The following is a 24,171-nucleotide window of genomic DNA, read 5'->3' on the forward strand; positions in this document are numbered from 1 at the left end:
GGGGGGGAGGGAAGTAGACGAGGAGGTAGAGGTCGCTGCTGCTTCCTCACATCAGACACTACCCAGCCAGCACCACAGCTGCACTTCCCTCACTGTTCGTTACAATTCTGTGTGCTCATCTGAGGCTCCTGGGGCTCGTGGGCTGATTCCCTAGTCCTTCACTATTTGGCTGTCAATCTCCGGACACCTACTCCAGCTACTACCGCGGCTGCCACGTCATCGCCACTTCCTCCATGCCCTGGCGTCTCTCTTGTGTGGCAAGACATCGTCCACCAACGCCAAGTGAGGAAGCTGCCCTGGACCTTCTCCCTGAGAGCAGACCACCGCGTTAACAGAACATTCTAACGGGCTGCAGCCGTAGGAAATATCTGTACTTTGTTTGACTCCCATAATTGTTTGACTCCTGTAATTGTTTGACTCCCGTAATTGTTTGACTCCCGTAATTGTTTGACTCCCGTAATTGTTTGACTCCCGTAATTGTTTGACTCCCATAATTGTTTATTTGATATTTGTATGAGTGGTGTCAATTATTGTGATTATTTTCGTAGTAAAGAGATGTCAATCTCTAACGGTTGTTTGTTACCCCTTGGAAACCCATGGTTCTTGACTTTCCTTTTATAAGATCCTGATTAGGCTGGCAAGGGATTTATATCCCTAAGTCCAAGCCTTTACACCAACTAAAAACAAACAAACTCAAGCTGCACATATAACGGCCTTGCTGAAACTGTGTCACCTCATCATGATTTCCATGCTTTTTCAATGCAAAGATCGCTTGGTCCGAGCCTTTGTTGATGTATTTGCAGACATACTTGATGGACTTGACTGAATTGCAGAACTCCACATTGATGTGCGCATTGAATGTTTTACTCAGAAGAGGATTGTAGGGGACCACCCATTTGTTGTCTACTGTTATTTCACTGTCTGTTCCAGGTCGCAACACCGTTGTAAAACCTCCAGCGCCTGGCGCTCTTCTCCTGTACTGAGGATACCCATCTTCTCCACTCTGAGTATCCTTTATTATGTCTTTTGGGAAGTTTTTGGTGCAACGTCCATCTTTCATGCATGGAGAGTGTCTGCTGAATGGTCCACATGGCCCATGAATCATTTGCTTCTTGATAATCTCAAAGAGAACTGGATCTTCTTCTGGATCAGGAAACTGTTCGTATGCAGTTGTCAATCATGTTCAGTCGAAGTTTCTCTTTCAGCCAGATCAAGACATGGGCATGTGTGGTAGACCATGAGTTTGATCACTTTCTGACGAAATACTCTAGCTATAATGTCATGCCGATCTTGTCCTTTCTGGCCTTCCATTAGAGCTTCTGTTATGTCAGTCCATTTAGGGTTGCATGTAAAAGTAATAAAGAGATCTGGTCGTCCATAGTTTCAGACATAGGTCATGGCATCCTGAGTCTGTTCATGCATGTATCGCGGACCTCCAGTGAAGGAAGAGGGGAGAATCACCAGCTATTCAACATTGCCCACATGTCCATCCCTTGCTACTGCATCTCTCAGATGAAAGTAGTCATCAACCCTGAGTTTCTTTTGGTTGAATCGTATGAAGGTGAGTCTTTCTCTTTTACTTTTGGCATACATGTCCACTACAAACTGGCAGAAGAGGTTCCTTGATCTTAGTATCTGGTTCAGTCCCCAAAACTTCTTATTCCATCAATACTTCATTAACAGTGTATGTAAGTTCAACTACAACGGTACAGCAAAGTATATTTTTTAGCATTTAACTGTTATTATTTTATTGTCTAATCATCACTACATATAACATCATCCATCATCACTACATAATAACACCACCCATCATCACTACATATAACAACATCCATCATCACTACATATAACACCACCCATCATCACTACATATAACACCACCCATCATCACTACATATAACATCATCCATCATCACTACATATAACACCATCCATCATCACTACATATAACACCATCCATCATCACTACATATAACACCATCCATCATCACTACATATAACACCATCCATCATCACTACAGATCGGTAAAGTAGTTTCCGAGATTCTCGTGCGGACACACATACACACAAACACACACACACATAGACATACTTCTTGATTAACATTTGTTTAACAGTGCATGAGTTTTTAAATGCCACATTGACGTTCCAGGTTTTTAGTTGTAAAGGAATGTGTGAGAAATTTTTGTGAAATGGTAATATTAAGATATTCTTATGGTCATGGGTGGGCTTGGGATCAGTTCTATAAAAAGTTTTCTTAGTAATGTTTAGGCATTTGTCTATGAAAGATCTAGGGTATTTAAGGTTTGAGCCAATATTATATATATATTTGTATTCCTCATCAATGAATTCCGGACTGCAAATTCTCAAAGCACGTAAAAACATTGTTGTAAATACTGACTGTTTGACTTTATTATGGTGGGCAGAATAATAATGAATGTATGAACACACATTAGTTGGTTTTCTATAAATACTGAACTTAAAAGTGTTACCTATTCTGTGTATCAGACAGTCTAGGAATGGCAATTTGCAGTCTTGCTCTAATTCCACAGTGAATTTGATCGAGGGGGCTAAGTTGTTAAGTTGTGGCAGGAAAGCTTTTAGGTCCTCATTACATGGCCAGAGACATAATACATCATCAACATATCTAAACCAGACTGCTGAGGGTGGTAAAATATATATGGAATTCTTTGAAAAGAAACTATTAAGTAATATTTTACCACCCTCAGCAGTCTGGTTTAGATATGTTGATGATGTATTATGTCTCTGGCCATGTAATGAGGACCTAAAAGCTTTCCTGCCACAACTTAACAACTTAGCCCCCTCGATCAAATTCACTGTGGAATTAGAGCAAGACTGTAAATTGCCATTCCTAGACTGTCTGATACACAGAATAGGTAACACCTTTAAGTTCAGTATTTATAGAAAACCTACTAATGTGTGTTCATACATTCATTATTATTCTGCCCACCATAATAGTCAAACAGTCAGTATTTTCAACAATGTTTTTACGTGCTTTGAGAATTTGCAGTCCGGAATTCATTGATGAGGAATATAAATATATCTATAATATTGGCTCAAACCTTAAATACCCTAGATCTTTCATAGACAAATGCCTAAACATTACTAAGAAAACTTTTTATAGAACTGATCCCAAGCCCACCCATGACCATAAGAATATCTTAATATTACCATTTCACAAAAATTTCTCACACATTCCTTTACAACTAAAAACCTGGAACGTCAATGTGGCATTTAAAAACTCATGCACTGTTAAACAAATGTTAATCAAGAAGTATGTCTATGTGTGTGTGTGTTTGTGTGTATGTGTGTCCGCACGAGAATCTCGAAACCACTTTACCTGATCTGTAGTGATGATGGATGTGTGTTATATGATAGTGATGATGGATGGTGTTATATGTAGTGATGATGGATGGTGTTATATGTAGTGATGATGGATGATGTTATATGTAGTGATGATGGGTGGTGTTATATGTAGTGATGATGGATGGTGTTATATGTAGTGATGATGGATGGTGTATATGTAGTGATGATGGATGATGTTATATGTAGTGATGATGGGTGGTGTTATATGTAGTGATGATGGGTGGTGTTATCTGTAGTGATGATGGATGGTGTTATATGTAGTGATGATGGATGGTGTTATATGTAGTGATGATGGATGGTGGTATATGTAGTAATGATGGATGATGTTATATATAGTGATGATGGGTGGTGTTATATGTAGTGATGATGGGTGGTGTTATCTGTAGTGATGATGGATGTTGTTATATGTAGTGATGATGGGTAGTGTTATATGTAGTGATGATGGATGATGTTATATGTAGTGATCATTAGACAATAAAATAATAACAGTTTAATGCTAAAAAAATATACTTTGCCGTACCGTTGTAGTGGAACTTACATACACCGTTAATAAAATATTGATGGAAGAAGTTTTTAGGACTGAACCAGATACTAAGATCAAGGAACCTCTTCCTCCAGTTTGTCGTGGACATGTATGCCAAAATTGAAACAGAAAGACTAACCTTCATACGACTCAACCAAAAGAAGCTCAGGGTTGATGACTGCATTCATCTGAGAGATGCAGTAGCAAGGGATGGACATGTGGGCAATGTTGGATAGCTGGTGATTCTCCCCTCTCCCTTCACTGGAACTCCGCAATACATGCATGAAAAGACTCAGGATGCCATGACCTACATCTGAAACTATGGACGACCAGATCTCTTCATTACTTTTACATGCAACCCTGTATGGACTGACATAACAAAAGCCCTAATGGAAGGCCAGAAAGGACAAGATCGGCATGACATTATAGCGAGAGTATTTCGTCAGAAAGTGATCAAACTCATGGTCTACCACATGCCCATGTCTTGATCTGACCGAAAGAGAAACTTCGACTGAACATGATTGACAACTGCAAACGAGCAGAGTTTCCTGATCCATAAGAAGATCCAGTTCTCTATGAGATTATCAAGAAGCAAATGATTCATGGGCCATGTGAACCATTTAACAGACGCTCTCCATGCATGAAAGATGGACGTTGCACCAAAAACTCCCCAAAAGACCTGATGAAGGATACTCAGAGTGGAGAAGATGGCTATCCTTAGTACAGGAGAAGAGCGCCAGGCGCTGGAGGTTTTACAGCAGTGTTGCGACCTGTAACAGACAGTGAAATAACAGTAGACAACAAATGGGTGGTCCCCTACAATCCTCTTTTGAGTAAAGCAATTCAGGCCAGGAATCCAATGCTCTGTTTGTTCATTTGAGGGATAACAACCATTGCATTGACTGGGATAATGCCTCCTCAATATTATCTTGTAATTCAATTGACAGTAGGAACATCATAGAATCTAGTCTCATTAAACATACGGAAGCATTCAACATGAATTTGAGTAATGGCATGTACAAACTGGACAATTTTGTAATTATGAAGATTTGTAACCAGGTGAGAAGGTTGGGTCACCTTACCCTCTTACCTGACTACCGATCGTTGCGGTGCTATTTAAAGATTAGCAGGGTCATAACCTAATACCTGACCATTGTGGACCTGATCTCACCCTCCTCTGTATAGAAACACCTTGTTTTGTACTTCTCCTTAGTTTGTACTCAACCCTGAAGATGTGAATTACACGAAAGCGCTTGGGAACTTCGTGTTTTCTTCTTTCCTTGTGGTTATCAGCATATACCGAGATCACCTGCACCTACAGTGATTTACTTGCACATATATATATATATATATATATATATATATATATATATATATATATATATATATATATATATATATATATATATATATATATATATATATATATATATATATATATAATGGGGAATAGCCCACCCGGGCAAAGGCAGGTCATCAACATATGACAAAAGACTAGATCAACAAACAACTTTCAAAAACCTGAAGAGCACGTTGTTGTTCCAGCAGTCTCCATGGCAGATAACATCAAATTTTGGATCTCTGATTAGATGTCTCTCGATGACACCAGCAGTATCGGTCTTGTTCTTTGCCATCCATTGCTCTGCTAACTCGTACCCTTTCACTTTGTGTAACATTTCTTCGGCATTACAAATAGTGCTTGCAAAAAAATTGTTCACCATTTCTTTAGCAGTATCGCAAAAATTTGTCCACGTAGTTTTTATATACTTAAATTGGTCACAAAACTCTTCGTCGGGTGTCCTTGCCTGTAGTAGGCGGGAAGCGGCGTGCATTCTGGCCAGCTCCTGTAGAACAAGGGTGGCGTGGGGCACGTCCATTACCTTCCTGCGGTCAAACATTTGATATCCTTGGGGGCGAAGATTCTCTAAGAAGATCATATCCTGACCGTCTTCACAATGTGTATGAAACCATGTCGGCATCCTCAATTCACGAAGACCCACAGATGTCAGCTCAGAGTTCAATAAAGGCATAATTTCCTCATAGAATTCTGCTTCTTTTTTAAATAATATCGCAATAAAAAAATCCATCTCGTTATCCACATTGTGTTTCGTGTTTATCTTGACCACGTAGGACACACTTTGATCCTTGCCATGGATAGAGTAGCTAACGCTGACGCTGGTGACGACATTGGCATAGTTGTCACCCTTCTGAGTGAAGTCCTTGACACTCCATGAGTTAAGTTGAGCGTTACTGCCCTTATCAGCTTTCAGCACCCTCTTCACGTGCGCCTCAGTGATATTACTCTGTGGTCCTGCTAGTGCAGTACTTTCCGTAGTGGCCACTGAAAAAAACACAAACATTAGAGGAACGTTCAGTATTTTTTAAAGATTCTTATTGTAACTCAAAGGTTTACTTTAAAGCTTCCATAAATACATTAGTTTAATGTTCGTCTTGATTTCTACTATTGTTTTGCGTTAAGGATACTCTGGTAACTCCCTGTCATGTAGTGGGATCTACTTTACATGAAGTAGAATTCTGTAGCTTTACTTATATTCCACAGCAGCTCTCTCAGTAATGAAGATATAATTCGTCTGTGGGATAGGTTCCCCCTTTTTCTATCCTCTTTCTTTGACTAATGTGTAGTGATACAAACATAAAATGTAGAAAACCATCATCCTATACACACAGAGGAATCCGCAGACTGACTAAACGAAATAAAGAGACAGCTTACTTTGGTCTTGAAGCGATCATAGATAAAGTTATGGGAAGGTAATGCAAAACTTACACTATGCAAAATATGCCAACACGGTTCTTGACTTAAAAATTATTTCGTTCACAGAATTTTAGTGGCTGTCATAATCGGCTTAATTTCCAGCAACAACCGACATCCAACACTACAGTATGTTCCTCCTACAACCTCGGCCCAACACACATTCGGAATACTCTAAGACGTTGCATTCAGGAGTTGCGGAATATTATTCTCCCAAAGTTGTTTTTACTACAGTAACTTGGAGGGGACAATTCTGCTGAGAGGAAAATGATGAGTATTTTTGACAATATCCATAACTAACCTAGCTATTTGTTATCATTACATTATACATTAATTTTAACCCAAACTATAAGGTCTATTCGTGTCTAAAACAACTTCAAAATCAAACTTCCCAACCTTGTGGATTATGTTGTAATATAACTTTCATTTATAGAAATATTAACATCAACATACGAATAATAAACGTTATAATTTGAATCACCACTACGACTAGCCATGAGACTATCAGGGTAAATGATAGGAATCCATCTATCAAAAAATGGGAATTGGATCATAATAATATCATCAATATAAGTTATTTACAGTTATATGAAAGCTTTTTGGCTCGTCCAAACATCTTTTCACTTAAAATCTTAGCATAAACATATACTCACTGAAACATAAAAACAAATTTGATAAAAGAGGACTGCAATTCACTCCCATAGGAATTCTCTTAACCTGCTTGAATAAAATATTGCAAACTGAAACATATGTATTGAACAAGATAAAACTGACTGCCTTCTTAAGCTTATCCGCTGAAAAACAATAATAGCCTGAGTAGACCTTATTAGAAAAGAACCCATTATTCTCCTTAAGACATATAGACTTCTATTTAATACTATAAACTTTATATATTATAATACTAATCCAAATTTCAATTAGATCAAGTTCTAAACTCCTGTATAATGTGGTAAAAAAAACTCGTAAGCAGTTATCCTTGCGGCAATTTAATCTTCTCAAAAAACTTCCCACTAGATTTAATATCTAGAACTCCCGAATTTCTGTGTATGGCATCACAGTATCATTTTTTTTTAATTATCACGCATGATTTCAAGTGCACTATTAATCAAAATAGGAAAGTTGCGTAGTAGAACATCTACCGACTCCTGCAATGAACCTACATTAAGGATGTCTTGTGCAACTTAAGTATCCAAAATAAATTTGGAACCAACCCATATCCATTACTAATTTTAATATTAAAAGTATCTTTAGCATGATTAACATTTTTATCAATAACATTATCAATCGAACTAACAGAAGGAGCATAAGTAGAATTTCCAACCGCTTCAGTACTCTCAATACCCATTCCGAGTTCATTCAGCAAAATTTTAACATACAACTTTTTACATATGACCACAAAATTACCCACAGCTTTATCAGCAGGTACTACTGCAAATCTGTCAAGCAAACTTAAGAGATATTCTTCAATATCTTGTCTAACGAATAACGATTCTTTGAAGCCCCTTCTATGATTCAATCTAATCATCTTATTATCAAGAATTTGAACAACCTTATTCAACCATTCACCAAATTCATGTTGCTCAATCTTATATTTACTACACATGACACTTAGAAACGTAGACAAAGATTGCATAATATCTGATCTGTTTAACACTAATACGTTCTATATACTTAGTACTGCGCCAAATTCAAAATCTCTCTGAAACCATTTTCAACAACGATTAAATCAATTGTAAAAACATGCCTCTAATCTCTATTAATATATGCAGATGCCTCACAGCTACAACTGTAAACCTGACAGCCGCTAATGTGGCGCTATATCGTCATAACAGTCTTGTCTAAAACACTCTTAAGCCCAACAAACTATGGCTTATTTTATGTGATGTTTATGATTACCGCGACCAGTAATGTCAAGGTAGTTGAATGACCTCACCTCAATGACACAGTTGGGAGTAAGAAGTGAACGATATGTTAAGCTTGACAGCATGAGACAAGTGCACCTTGGCTTATGAATAAGTTGTAAAAGTAGCCGTGGATCACCTCTCCACCCATGTAGGAAGTCGGTGATCGATCAGTAAGGTCTTGAGCACATAGCGGCAATGGTGCTTGCCATTTAGCACCTTGTTGATGGAGCCACTGGCGCATAAGTCAGATGGGAAAGCGATCTGCTCAGCACCACTTCCTTCCATGGATTTCCAGATAGCACTCCAATATTCACTACTCGTGTGAAAGACGCCAAGTCTAATGAACATTTTAAGGAATTTCTCGGGAGTATTGCCACAAAATACCGTAGGTCTTCTTAGCTGCTGCTAAGTCAAACCAAGTGATGGTCTAAGACTGGCCTACTGCAACAGTCATAGCTTGCGCATGAACTAGACACTCCTGCACCGTGCGTTTTTAGTGACGGGCTGGTATGGGAGGAAGGTATTCAAGTGTGGTGAGGGGCTCATCACCTCGATACCCGATGCAAGACGTTTAGCCTTTCCACCTCGGAACAATCTGGGCTATGGATTGGTCGGGCCGAGACAAAATCCTCCTCGTCAGAACCCACATAAGGTTTAAATCGTGAGCTTTGACCGTCACTGATATGTCCTTGTTGTACTCTAGAGAGATATCAAACATGGCCGAGATTATTATAAGGTATTGGCCAATAGGGATAAGACTGAGATAAGAAGAGCAAAGAGGCATAATGAACTGAAAGTAGCAAGGGAGGCGAAGTCAAACCCCCAAGAGATTCTTTCAAATGTACCAAACTAAATCAGAGAGAAGATTCGACCAATACAGTCAGATACCGGCGAGCTAACTGATAACGACGGAGAAATGAGCAATAATCCAAATAAATAATTTTCAACAGTATTCACCACCGAAAATTTAAACATGATACCCGAGGCACCGACTATATACAGAGGTAGTGAAGAAAATGGATTAAGGGAGACAGTAGTGACTAGTAACGATGTTAGTAAACAAATAGACAAACTAAAGTCTAGTAAGTCGCCAGATACCGTATATACAAATCTTTTATGCTAATGACATAATTGTACTGTTAGCTAGCAGTAAAATTTAAAAGGTTTACACAAAGCTTAACTAGCAAACTTTAACCTCACAAATAGTTGTTTGTTAAGTACCGCTAAACAGCGCTAAGGATAGCAGGAGTTCATCATATAAAATGGTGTTATGGCTGAATAACCTCAATAAAATTATGAAGATTAATGTCAATATTTACATTTATATACATTTTGATCAATAAAAAAAAATATCTTATCTATGCGGTTTGAAGGAGGATTTATTAACCAAGGATAGTGATCGGTGGCTTTCCCTTGCCGTGCTGTTTGTAAACAAACATGTTATTCAGGAAATGGAAGTCTTAACCTCACTAAAGAAAAGGAAGCCCAGCTGGACAGCAGACCAGACTTTATTATTGGTGGATGCCATTGAAGAGAAAAAGTTAATATTGAATGACCGTTTGAAGGCTTTCACCCCATCACCCTTTTTAAGATTTTTTTCTTACCATTTAGTAGATCTCACCGAGTAACGAAAGAATATACTTGAAGTAAGCGGCGCATTCCGAAAATAAACGCGATATTCGCGATTTATTAGTTGTAAAAATCACGAACTTTTCTAAGTCCCAATTTGGTGTTATGGTGACACGCAGCGTCGCTCTCGTTTCCTTATCCACCCATCACCTTTTTTCACATGAAAATTTTATTTTTTCGCTAGTTTTCTTGCTTTGGGGCAAATCACTTTCTTTAGTTAGATTAGGTTACCTGACCTAACAGGCCACGTCCTAACCTCCTAACTTAACCCCCACCCCCCCTCCAAAAGTGATTTGCCGCAAAGATAAATGTCAGAATTATCTAAAACAGCTAGAAATCTAGCGAAATTTTTTATTTTTCATGTGAAAAAAAGTTGATGGGTGGTTAACAAAAAATAACCAAAGAGGGCATGGCTGGAAATCACGAAGAGAGTCGAAGCTGCGTTTCCTGGTGTGGTGAGATCAGTGGCAAAGTGTGAGACACGCTGATTCTCAGTATTGTCCAAGTCAAGAAAGAAGATCTCCGCTATATAGAGGGATTACACACAATATATTCAAACTACATTTAATATATATATATACACTATATTCATTAAATATATCTCTCATTTCCCAATAAATGCGTCGCCTCCGCTGATGTGGCTGTTGGTTTGCCTTAGTATCAACTAACAGACGACTATTACGGGACTTAAAAGTGCTCCCGAGGTCTTTTAACTTAACAGTACTATTAAGGCCCTTAAAAGTTTTGGGTATGTTCTATTAATGCTTAACAGGAAAATGTCAGCCTTAACAACTGTTTGCTAGCACTTAAAAGTTTTGTGTATACCGGCCCAGGTCCCGATGAGATTTTTGCCAGAGAATTAAAGGAATGTAAGAAAGAGCTTAGTATGTCATTAGGAAAGTTGTTTAACATGTCCTTAAAAACGGGTGTAGTACAAGAATCTTGGAGGATAGCGTATGTAATACCGATTTTCAAGAAGGGAGATACATCACTATCCCCTAACTACCGTCCAATCAGTTTAACATCAATTGTAGGCAAATTATTGGAAGCAATTATTTCAAACTCTATTCAAAATCACCTGGAATGGCACAACTTGATCAATATTGATTTCCAACATGGTTTCACAAGCAGGCGTTCATGTCTAACTAATCTATTACATTCTTTTCAGCTGTTTTCGAATCAGTGGCATATCTCGACTTTAGCACAGTCGACAGAGTCCCCCACGAAAGACTAATAAGAAAAGTGGAGGCTCATGGCATTGGAGGATATATTCTATTATGGATTAGGGCGTGGTTACAGGACAGGAAACAGCGAGTGAGCATTGACGGCACTAAATCCCATTGAAGTAGCATCACTAGTGGAGTACCCCAAGGATCAGTACTCTTACCATTATTATTTATTATATACATAAACGACATATATATACTGTAGGCGTAGACAGCAACATAAGTAAATTTCCCGAAGACACTAAAATAGGGCGTGTAATTAAATCCGACGAGGACTCCACAAATCTAGAGAAAGAACTAAAAAAAAATTTCGACTGGTCTCAAAAATGGCAGATGAAATTCAATGTGGACAAATGTAAAGTACTTAGTCTAGGCGATGTTAATAGAGACACCAAATACCCGAAGAACAACGATATTATAGAGAAATCTGACTGTAAGAAAGACTTAGGAGTAATAATAAGTAGGAATCTTAAGTCAAGTAAACAATGCATGTTTGCTCAAAACAAAGCTAATAAAGCACTTAGGTTCATACAAAGGAGTGTTAGTTACAAAACTAGCAAGGTCATCCTAAAACTATATCTTGCGCTTGTGAGACCTCACTTGGATTACGCAGTTCGGTTTTGGTCACCGTATTACAGAATGGATATAGAATCCCTAGAAAGAATTCAGGGGAGAATGACAAGACTAATCCCGGGAATTAGGAACCTTGAGTACAGAGACAGGTTAAAGCATCTTAATTTGCATTCCATCGAGAGACGTAGAGTGAAGGGAGATATGATCGAGGAGTATAAATGGAAACAACAATACATCACACAGATGGTGGCCTAGAAGCAGGAAAAATGATAATGAAGAACCAGAGCCTCTATATACACAATAACAACAAAACAACAATAAAAATAACAACAAATATGAACCAAAAGATGGGCACAACTCTCCAGTCACACAAGGACCTGGAGGGACCCCACAAATAAACAAAGACCTAAATAGTTCAAAAAAAAAAAAAAAAGATGGGGACCATCCTCCAGTGCCAAGGACCTGGTGGACCCCCCACCCTAAGATAATAAGCCCCAAGGACAACTCAGAATAACTTAGCTTAGCTTGGCTGAGACCGGCCTTCCCTAACCTCATGAACCACTAAGGCAGCACAGTTACGGAAGACAAAAAAACCCGTCTCCGCAAGGTGGATAGCCCACCTGCTGTTAACCTTCTCCTCTACTTCCCACTTCTGAACTTTACCTTGTACTATACCCTTCTCCCACTCTCAGAGCTACTGCTCTCTTCTCTCCGTACAACCAACCAACCAAAGGTGACATTACAAAGGTACTCAAACTATCCAACCAGGAGCGAACTAGTGACAAGAGCTTAAGTTTGACAAATTTAGATTTAGGCGCGAAATTGGTAAACATTGGTTTGGAAACAGAGTAGTAGATGAGTGGAACAAGTTACCAAATATCATCATTAACTCGAATAAGCTGGATGGCTTCAAACATAGGTTGGATGGATATATGAGCAAATGGGGTTGGGTGTAAATGTGACTGCCCAGTATGGGCCAATAGGCCTCTGCAGTTTCCTCCATTCTTATTGTCTTATGATCTTATGGGAGCAGCCTGATCTTTCTTCACATAGCTTTTCAGGAGGCTGTTGTTCAACATCATCATGGTCAATGATGGTGGCGACAGTACCATGAGTGGTGTGAGTTAATATTTTTTCAGACAATGTCTCTTTCTGAAGGTCGAAGTTATCAAACAACAAATGTCCAGGGCAATTGCTATAAATTGCCGACTGGATAAACATTATGCAAGCAATGGTTGGGCGTTCATTGATAACTGGCAACCATTCTATGGCAACAGTCGTGACGGAGTACACTTGTCACGCGCGGGGGTAAAGACGTTGTCTGCATCCCTGGAGCGTGAAGTTGTCACTACAAAGGGGGGTTTCGCCAGAAGAGAGAGGTCGGGGTAAGAGGGAGTCAAAAAACAAGCAGGTCCTGGGGAGTAAAATTGGTTACTCAGGACAAGGAGTTAAAACAGGACCAGGGAAGGGTAGGTTTAAATGCATACTATACAAACAGTAGAGCGTTAGAAATAAAATAGTCTCGCTGAGAGCGGTTGTATGTACCGAGAATGCATAAGAACATAAGAAAATAAGGAGTCTGCAATAGGCCGATTGGCCTGTGCATGGCAGCTCCTGTCGAGAGTTATTACCACTCTCTATCATCCATGAATCTATCTAGCCTCCTTTTGAAACTTTCCAGAGTTCCCGCACTTTCTACAAAGTTGCTAAGCTTGTTCCACTCGTCCACCACCCTCTTTGTGAACCAGTTTCTTCCTATCTCCCTCCTAAACCTAAACTTATCCAACTTGAATCCGTTGCTCCGAGTCCTATCCTGCTCGGATATTATAAGAACTTTATCTATATCCCCTTTATTGATTCCTTTCACCCACTTAAATACTTCTATCATATCGTCCTGCACTCTTCGTCTTTCTAGGGAATGCAAGTTAAGTTTCTTTAGCCTATCCTGATATGGAAGGTTTCTAAGTCCCGGAATCATTTTTGTCATTCTTCGCTGCACCGACTCTAGTGAATTTATATCCATTTATATCCATTCTATAGAATGTAGACGTCATAGCAATCACCGAAACTTGGATGAATTTGGCGAGCAAGAACTTTTATCAGAGTACCACATAGAAGGGTACAACCTTTTTCACAAAGACAGGGAAGGTAAGAAGGGGGGAGGGGTCGCACTCTTCGTCAAAGAAACATTAAAATTTTGTATTAATAATTCAATAAAGGGTGAAATAGGAACCGAGTCTGTATGGGTAGGAATTGCACAAGGAAGAGAAAACAAAGTCTTGGGAAAGAAGCAGCTATGCCCATATGGCAGGAAATAAGTAGGGCAGCAAGATACAACAACCTGTGCATTATGGGGGATTTCAACTTCAGAAATATTGACTGGGACAACATTGTAGGTGACTATGAATATGAAGACTTCCTAGTCGCAGTACAGGACAATATTTTAAAACAATTAATTACAAAACCTACTAGAGGTGACAATATATTAGACCTAGTATTATCAAATTTAGAAAATATTATCAGAGATATCACAATCGGGTAAAAACTAGGAAACAGTGATCACAGAGAAATCAGGTTCACCCTACATTGGGAAACGAAAAGCAATGACAAGATGGTCAGAGTCCCAGACTTTCGATCGGCGGATTATGAGGGGTTAAGAAGGTACCTAGGTGAGATCGCCTGGGAACAGTCAGGTCAGTCCCCGGTAGGAACGGGTGAAGTCACCGGCGACAAAACAATTGATCATGACAATAATATATTCACTAGTATACTACGTAAAGCACAGGAACAAACTATACCATACAGAAAAAAATGGTTAAATAAGAATGAGCCAAGGTGGATGACCAAAAAACTTAAACATGACATCAACACAACAAAAACACAGCTGGCATTCACATAGCCGTGGAAACATGGTACACTAATGTCACCACAGCCATGGAAAACAACACCCCCAAAACATCTTACCGTACACTACTCCAAGTACAATTAACATACGAACAGAAGATAATCCAGACAAGACTGAATAACTTACTAGAACATACAAATACACACGGCTGGAACCAGTTTAAAGAGGCAGCTGAGAGAGGAGGTGTCGCGCTTGGCCGTGAACCTGTCAGATGACACCAACCTCATAATGAGATCTGAGATTGCCGAGTTCCACGACAATTTAAATAGTGAGTTACTTAATGCACAAAGGCAGAACATACCATACAAAAAACTCAGATCAGACAACAATGACCATAAATGGATTAATAATTATTTAAAGAACATCATTGGCCAAAGGAAGGCTATAGGTAGAAGGATAAATCATGGCGAAATTCACCTCCGGGACTATTATAGGGTATTGGCGAGTAGGGTTAAAACCGAGATAAGGAAAGCAAAGAGGAATAATGAGGCAAGGATAGCAAGGGGGGCGAAGACAAACCCCAAAGGATTCTACCAAATGTATCATACTAAAACACGAGAAAAGATTGGACTAATACGGTCAGACACCGGCGAGCTCACTGATAACGACAGAGAAATGAGCAATAATTTGAATAAATATTTTTCAACAGTTTTCACCACTGAAAATTTAAACATGATACCCGAGGCACAGACTCTATTCAGAGATAGTGAAGAAAACAAATTAAGTGAGATAGTAGTGACTAGTAACGATGTTAGTAAGCAAATAGACAAACTAAAACCGAATAAGTCACCTGGTCCCGATGAGATATTTGCCAGAGTATTAAAGGAATGTAAGGAAGAGCTTAGTATGCCCTTAGCAAAGTTGTTTAACATGTCCTTAAAATCAGGTGTAGTACCAGAATCCTGGAGGATAGCGAATGTAATACCGATTTTCAAGAAGAGGGATAGTTCACTATCCTCTAACTACCGCCCAATCAGTCTAACATCAATAGTAGGCAAATTACTGGAAGCAATCATCTCAAACTCTATTCGAAATCATCTGGAGAAGCACGGATTGATCAATGATTCCCAGCATGGCTTCACAAGCGGACGTTCTTGCCTAACTAATCTATTAACATTCTTTTCATCAGTTTTCGAATCGGTGGACGAGGGGCACAATTATGATGTGGTATATCTCGACTTTAGCAAAGCCTTCGACAGAGTCCCCCACGAAAGACTAATTAGAAAGGTAGAAGCACATGGCATCAAAGGTGACATCCTTAAATGGATTAGGGCGTGGTTGCAGGACAGGAAACAGAGAGTGACTGCACTAAGTCCCATTGGAGCAACGTCACAAGTGGTGTTCCCCAAGGCTCAGTACTTGGACCATTATTATTTATTATATACATAAACGACATAGATATCGGCATAGACAGCAACATAAGTAAATTTGCTGATGACACTAAAATAGGACGTGTTATAAATCTGACGAGGACTCGGCAAAACTACAGGAAGATCTAAACAAATTTTTCGAATGGTCTGAAAAATGGCAGATGAAATTCAACGTCGACAAATGTAAAGTACTCAGTATAGGAGATGTAAACAGGGAAACCAGATACCAGATGAACAACGATGCCATAGAAAAATCCGACTGCGAGAGAGATTTAGGAGTAATGATAAGTAGGAACCTTAAACCAAGTAAACAATGTGTTTTTGCTCGTAACAAGGCTAATAAAGTACTTGGGTTCATACAAAGGAGTGTTAGTTACAAGACTAGCGAGGTCATCCTAAAACTGTATCTTGCTCTTGTGAGACCACACCTGGACTACGCAGTTCAGTTCTGGTCACCGTATTACAGAATGGATATAGAATCCTTGGAAAGAATTCAGAGGAGAATGACAAGACTAATCCCGGGCATTAGGAACCTTGAGTATAGAGACAGGCTAAAGCATCTTAATTTGCACTCCCTCGAAAGACGTAGAGCGAGGGGCGACCTGATAGAGGTGTATAAGTGGAAGGCAGGGCTAAACAAAGGGGACATTACAAAGGTACTCAAACTATCCAACCAGGAGCGAACTCGTAACAATGGTTTTAAATTAGATAAATTTAGATTTAGGCGTGAAATCGGTAAACACTGGTTTGGAAACAGAGTAGTGGATGAATGGAACAAGTTACCAAATATCATCATTAACTCGAATAGGCTGAATAGCTTCAAACATAGGTTGGATGCTTATATGAGCAATAGGGGTTGGGTGTAAACGGGACTGCCCAATATGGGCCAATAGGCCCGCTGCAGTTTCCTCCATTCTTATGTTCTTATGTTCTTATGTTAACTCTTTTCAAAAACCTAAAGGAAGAGCTGAAAGAAATATATAAACAATCACACAACGACAAATGGAACCAGCTAATCACAAACACAGAGGCCGATTATCACAATCCAAAACTCTTCTGGAGTAAAATAAAAATCCTTATGGGCACTAACTCCATAGATAACAGCCATATCTTACAGATGACAACGGGGTAAAAGCTACAGAATCTGTAGAAAAAGTATTAATTTTCAGAAATTTCTGGAGTAACATATATAAAATCACAGAAGAAGAAAATAGAAACTGCTATAGAGTAACAACAGATGGTAACAACACACCTTACACTAAACACAGAGAAATGGCAACCACCAAGAACAATAGACCTGAACATACTAAACAGTGCAGACACATTAACCACGCCAATCACCACAAAAGACATTACAAACATAATAGCCAGTTCTAAAAATAAAGCACATGGACTAAGTCAGATAAACAAAACCGTCCTCCAAAACATACCCACAACACTGATAAAACATCTTACACAGATCTTTAACGCCTCACGAGCAACAGGACACTTCCCCACGAGATTCAAAACAGCCAAAATCAGACTCATACCCAAATCTGGAAAAGACCCAACAAGGCCAGAAAATTTACCGACCTATATCCATATTAGAAACACCAGGCAAAATACTAGAAAAAATAGTCAACAACAGACTTAGAAACTATCTAGAACAGGAAAACAAATATAACCCCAGACAACATGGATTCCGGAAGAACCGAGGCACAAACACGGCTATTGCACTAATTTACGAAACAATAGCTAACGCCCTCAGCAATAAAAACCAGTGCAATGTCGTTCTCAGAGATGCATCAAAAGCTTTCGATAAAGTGTGGCACGAAGGCCTCAAATATAAAATAATTCAACTTGACATGCCCAAAAACATGACAACCCTTCTCTGCAACTTCTTAGACAACACACAAGCCAAACTCATTATAGACAACTACACTGGACAAACCTTCAAAATACACAGTGGAGTCCCACAGGGCAGCAACATTTCGCCCACACTGTACACAATATACACAGCAGACATACCAGACCTAAGACAGTAGGACTACATAGCATACGCTGACGATATCACACAAATAATACAACATCCAGGGAGATCCAAACAAATTATGGCCAGAAGAACAGGAAGAGAAATCGAAGCAATTAACAACTATGAGAGAAAATGGAAATTCCAAACCAACATCCAAAAACTAAAGATCATATACATTGCAAAAATAAATCCATACCCAATTGTTACCGCCACAGTAGAATGAACTAGAAGGGAGGGGGAGAGAGATAGAGAGAGAGAGAGAGAGGAATGGAGAGAGAGAGAAGTGGGGACAGGAGAGAGACAGAGGGAGTGTTGACAGCGAGCTTTGCTGAGATGTGAAACAGCTGGCCCTCGCCTCCGGCTGACTAGCTCGAGCAGTCTCTAGCCGTCCAGTGAACTATCAAGTCAAGGAGTTAATAAATCCTACATTAGACCCGAAACACGTAAGTTTTATATGGTTTAACACCCTACTCTACTCAAATATATTATATGTAGTCGTTAATAGTGATAGAACATACGATTGGATTAATTATCTCATACGTAACATACGTAATTTGTACTCTGCAGGTTTTGACAGAATAAAACAAAATCGAGTCCTACGTGCAAGGGTCTCCTTATCCCATAGTCGCTCATTGGGCAGTTATGCCAATCATAATCAATAATCAACAGTTACCATATGCAGAAAATGGAAAAACACTGGGACTCAAAATCACCAGAAACGGTATACACTAACACATTAGAGAAAGATTGATGAAAGCCAAATTACAACTAACCCAACCCCGTCGCTTTAGACAACTAAACGCCAAAACACAGCTACATCTATATGAATCACTCGTCAGACCACACCTTGAATATCCACCAATTCCACTTAACACAATTGTAAGGGCTGTAACGAGCAGGATGGTTGTTCGCCGCTCATTTGCGGCCCCACTAGGGGTGTAGACGGAAGTGAGAAGGTCGCTGCTTCCTCGTTGCACACCAGACACTATCCAGCCTTGACTTCGGCTGCAATTCCCCGGCTGTTCGATTCCAACTCTGGTGGTGTACGAATTTGATGTTCCTGGGGCTCGTAGGCTGATTCCCCAGTCCTTCACTATTCAGCTGTCAACTCCGGACACCTACTCCAGCTACTACTGCGGCTGCCACGTCATCGCCACTTCCTCCACGCCCTATCCACCGTCCGTGCCCTGGCGTCTCTCCTTTGTGGCAAGACATCGCCCACCAACGACAAGTTAGGAAGCTGCCCTGGACCTTTCCCCTGAGAGGGGACCACCGCGTTAAAAGAACATTCCACCGGGCTGGTTAGGTGTATTCATTTGCTGCCGTAGGAAATATCTGTACTTTGTTTGACTCCCGTAATTGTTTATTTAGTATTTGTGAGTGGTATCATGTTTAAATTATTGTGATTATTTTCATAGTAACGAGATGTCAATCTCTAACGGTTGTTTATTACCCTTTGGAAACCCATGGTTCTTGCTTTTCCTTTTATAAGATCCTGATTAGGCTGGCAAGGGATTTATATCCCAAAGTCCAGGCCTTTACAACAATAACTAAAACAAACAAACTCAAGCTGCAAGCAGTCCAAAATGCAGCACTAAGAAGAGCAGCAAAACAAAGGCAGCTATACAGTACAAAAATACGAGACATACACATCGAACATAACTAGACACAATCAACATAAGAACACACAAACAAGCAAAAGCGGTATGGGCAAACTACACCGAACAAAAGACCCTATTTTACAGGAACTATTACAGACAAACAGCAATATATCACACACCTGGTGGCCAAGAAACATCAACATTAACACAATCAGCCCGGAACCATTATACGCGAGATTATAACACCACTCATATAACCGAAAAGATGGGGAATATCCTGCCAGTTCACACAAGGACCTGGTGGGACCCCCCAATCACTAAAGATGAGGAACATCCCTTCAGTTACACAAGGACCTGAAGGGACCCTCCAAGAAACAACCAACAACAAAGACCAACACCGCATGCATAACCTTAAAGATGGGGATTATCCTGCCAGTTACACAAGGACCTGGCGGGACCCCCCAATCACAAAAGATGAGGAACATCCCTTCAGCAACACAAGGACCTGAAGGGACCCTCCAACAAATCCTAAAACAGCACATTCCCTAGCCTCGCACTTTAAACCAGCTTATCTTAGCTTATCTAACCTCCCTTGCCCCTGGAGGACTGAGGGACGTCTGTCACTTGTTAAACCACAAACCAGCCTCTGCAAGGTGGAAAGCCCACCTGCTATCATTCTCCTTCTGTACTTCGCACTTCTTAACTATACCTTGCCCTAAATCTCCTTGTTCTCCTCAGAGCCACGGCTCTCTTAGCTCCGTGTTCTGACTGACTCACTGCTAATGCCTTGTAGGGGTGCTCCATTCGCTCTGAGTTAACCTCTCATTCGCGCCACGTCGACTAAAACATTCCCTCTGGTGGCGAGCTCAGACATTCCCACTCATATGAAAGGGGACAGCACTCACACACAACAACCATTCCAGCGAACAAGCGTAATAATCATTCACCCTTTCACGCTGCTATCACACAATACTCAGTTATTATATATCTTATTTGTGTCACTTATGTCACTTGTATATTATTTGTAATTCGAAACCCATTCCCCAAATATGTAACTGTATATTTTCAGCCTTCTGGCTGCCAAGCTCTTTCAATAAACCGTTAATTATTATCATTATCATTATTATTAATCTAAGTGCACTTCCACCTTCGTTCCAACGGGAAACAGCCCGATAGCCTCAACTGATACCTATGTAAATGATAGTTCTGTCTCAGCTTCCGGTAATTGCGTTGTTTCACTGACTTAAATTCTTAATACCTTTATTTTCCAGTATGAGAGAACAAAGGCCCATTGTTTGGGGTCAAGTAGGTCAGATTAACATTTCCATCTCTATAGACACCGAGCTGAAGTTAATGTTATTGAAGCAACTTCCTTGTCAGCTCTTTCTACTAACACTTACATATGGGTGTGCATTACTACGTATTACCGGTATTAATGGCCCAGGTGTATGAGTAATTGGTGCAGTACACTTTAGAGTAGATTCATGGAATAATTATTTTAATTGTGTAGCTTACGTAGCCGACGGTACTAATATTCCTGGTCACTTGTTGCTAGGATTCCCGACGATGAAATAATGTAAAATTGCAGTTGTTCTACGTGAGAAATTGAATACTTTTAACCCGGAAACTGTAGATTTAGCCACGTATGTTGGAAATTATAATGGCAGACTGAATCACGTGACTTGTAACGACAGGAGTTACTGTCCCAAGTAATATAGCCAGACAGGCCCAGCATAATAGAGCGATCTCAATCTCAGTCTCCAGCGTCAACATGTGTGACTCTACTAATAACAACCCGCATTTTTTCCGAGTTCTGTCTTGGTATACTCCTGCATGATGTCCATATCCTGCCTAATCAATAAACCAAAGCCACACCTAAGCATGATGACAATTGGTTAGAGCAACATGGATTAAACCCCAATAACCCTAGATTTAAGATGTTCTGTTTCGCCGTCAAGACGAGAGGGAATAACATACAGTATACTGTTTGCTGCACACGAGTCATGATGGAACAGTGGAAATTTACCTGGCCATTAAACTCCCTTTTCATCAATGCCTCCGACACAATACGAATTTGTTTTAATTCTCCGTCCTTAAGTATACAATTAAAGACGAGAATATCAATAAATTTTAAGTTAACATAAGTAACACAGTCCCCAATGTTCTAACCACTAATTCTGACAATGAACAAGATTCCGTCTCCAAAGCACCCAGGCGAGCATCAGTGATAGACACCAGTCATATATATTTAATAGGATTTACTAAAGCTTTACCCACACTAATTGAATTGCTTAATCAGTATAGGTCGACAGTTGCATTGAACGGAGAAACCTTGGGACCGACACATCTAGTTCAACCTACAGTCAGGCACTATTTAACTGCATACCGTCTCCCTCATTCACAGAGAGCCACGGTGGACCAGTGTATAAATGACATGCTTGTACAGGGCGTAATTCAAGAGTCTAACTGTCCCTGGAATTCCTCACTGCTTCTCGTTCCTAAAACGGATGGTACTTGGAGACCCTACGTCAACTATAGGCAATTAAACAAGATGACAGTATCCTACCGACTCCCGTTGCCTGTGCTAAGAGACCTGTTAAAGTGTTTAGGGAAAGAGTAAAGTGTTCTCGAGCTTAGACATGACTTCAGGTTTCTGGCAGGTACTGTAGCTTTAGAGGAAGAACGTCGTCCCTTGACAGCCTTCAGCACACCTTCAGGTCATTAGAAATTTCGAATAATGCCCTTTGGTCTCCATCCTAGTCCTAAAACGTTTTGTAGGCTTATGGCGGCACTTTTTCGTTCTATCTCGAGAACAGAGATCTTAGTCTACCTTGATGATATAATAGTCATGTCTCCTGACGTGTCTTCACATTTATTAAGAATAGACCATGTGTTGTCAAAATTTACCTTCCTACAGCCTAGAATACGGTATTTAGGACATGTGGTTAACCAAAACGGCGTTAGCATTGCCACCACCACGGTGAAAGCCATCTGTTCGTATCTGATTCCGAAATCAGCGGATGAAGTACGCTCAATTATTGGTATGGCGGGTTTTTATATATCTTCTATTCAAGATATTTTCTAAAATTGCTCTTGCTTTGATAAATTTACTTAAGAAAAATGTAGCTTTTAAGTGGGAAGAAGTTCAGCAAAATGCATTTGCTGAGTTGAAAGATCGTATCACGAAAGAATGCATGGATAAGTTTTTCTTACCATAGGGTTTCAGGTAACTTAACAATGGTTACTCACCAAGGAGATTATGGTGTATCACTACGTCGAATTTCACTCCACTTCCGTCATTCAATGTGTTTGTTATATGCTTGCTAGATGATGCTTTCATGAATTTTATTAATTTCCAACATTCATCTAAGTTATTGATTATATTGTCATAACCAATCAGTCATTACCTTTAGTAGTGATAAGAGTTTTTGGGCTGGTTCGGGTTTTTCTCCAAGGGGCGCTTCCACTGCAATTACCATCTAATAATATTTAATAAATCCCAAGTCAAGTGATATTCAGAAATTTCAGTGTAATTTCAAACGCCGCACCATTGGCGATACTGAGTTTCAAGGACGTCTGAGGGGGACAGCGCTTATCAACATCAGTGAGAGAGCCGCGAACTGCACCCATATAATATTAAGTATACTCTGGCGACTTTATCTGGAGGCGAATTATGAAATGAAATATCAGTTATTAAATTGAAAATAATTATAGATCGTTTCCCAGTCTGAAAATGTTGCGTACTTACATTTATTTGACAAGGTTCCATAACCCCGATTTACAATAATTTTATAAGGGGGAGTTTGCTAACCCTGGGAATTAACAGCTTAGATTTAATAGATCGGCCTGGAGTGTCTCTTGTAGCAAACAGGCCTTCACCAGTGATCCCTTTTATTCACGGGATTTGTTAAAGTAATCGCTACACTTAACTAAAGTCTTGTGGTTTTGCACACAAATTCTCGTATCACTGACAGTCTCTGGACGGTGTCGAGATAGTAACTGTATGGTCCTTGTGTTTTAGGTCTATAGAGCAGGAGGTCTTAACTAATCCACGGTCTGGGGCCTACTGGATAAAATGTGGTTGTGGCGGGCGTGAGACACGATGAAGAATATAACACTGTTCTACTCGCCTCCATAGTCTGGCTCATATGCCCACTAATGGAATATTGATGATGGAGTCATGGCTCACTTGGTGTCTTATCTCCCGTAAACAAACACTGGAATGGGTTGCCGGAGTAGGCCTAACGCAACCCATGACAGAATGCTTTACCA

General features: G+C 39.8%; 1 protein-coding gene across 1 annotated transcript in view; it reads right to left on the reverse strand.

Annotated features, from left to right (window-relative positions):
• The window catches only part of LOC121869809, a 51,600-nt gene that overhangs the window by 18,469 nt on the left and 8,960 nt on the right, over positions 1 to 24,171 (reverse strand). Inside the window, exon 2 of the mRNA XM_042371389.1 lies at positions 5,432 to 6,251. Within this exon, the coding sequence (XP_042227323.1) occupies positions 5,432 to 6,251 (820 nt within the window). The remainder of the gene's footprint in view (positions 1 to 5,431; positions 6,252 to 24,171) is intronic.

The sequence above is a fragment of the Homarus americanus genome, unplaced genomic scaffold (assembly GCF_018991925.1).
Source record: "Homarus americanus isolate GMGI-L3 unplaced genomic scaffold, GMGI_Hamer_2.0 scaffold32583, whole genome shotgun sequence".
NCBI classification, from domain to species: domain Eukaryota; kingdom Metazoa; phylum Arthropoda; class Malacostraca; order Decapoda; family Nephropidae; genus Homarus; species Homarus americanus.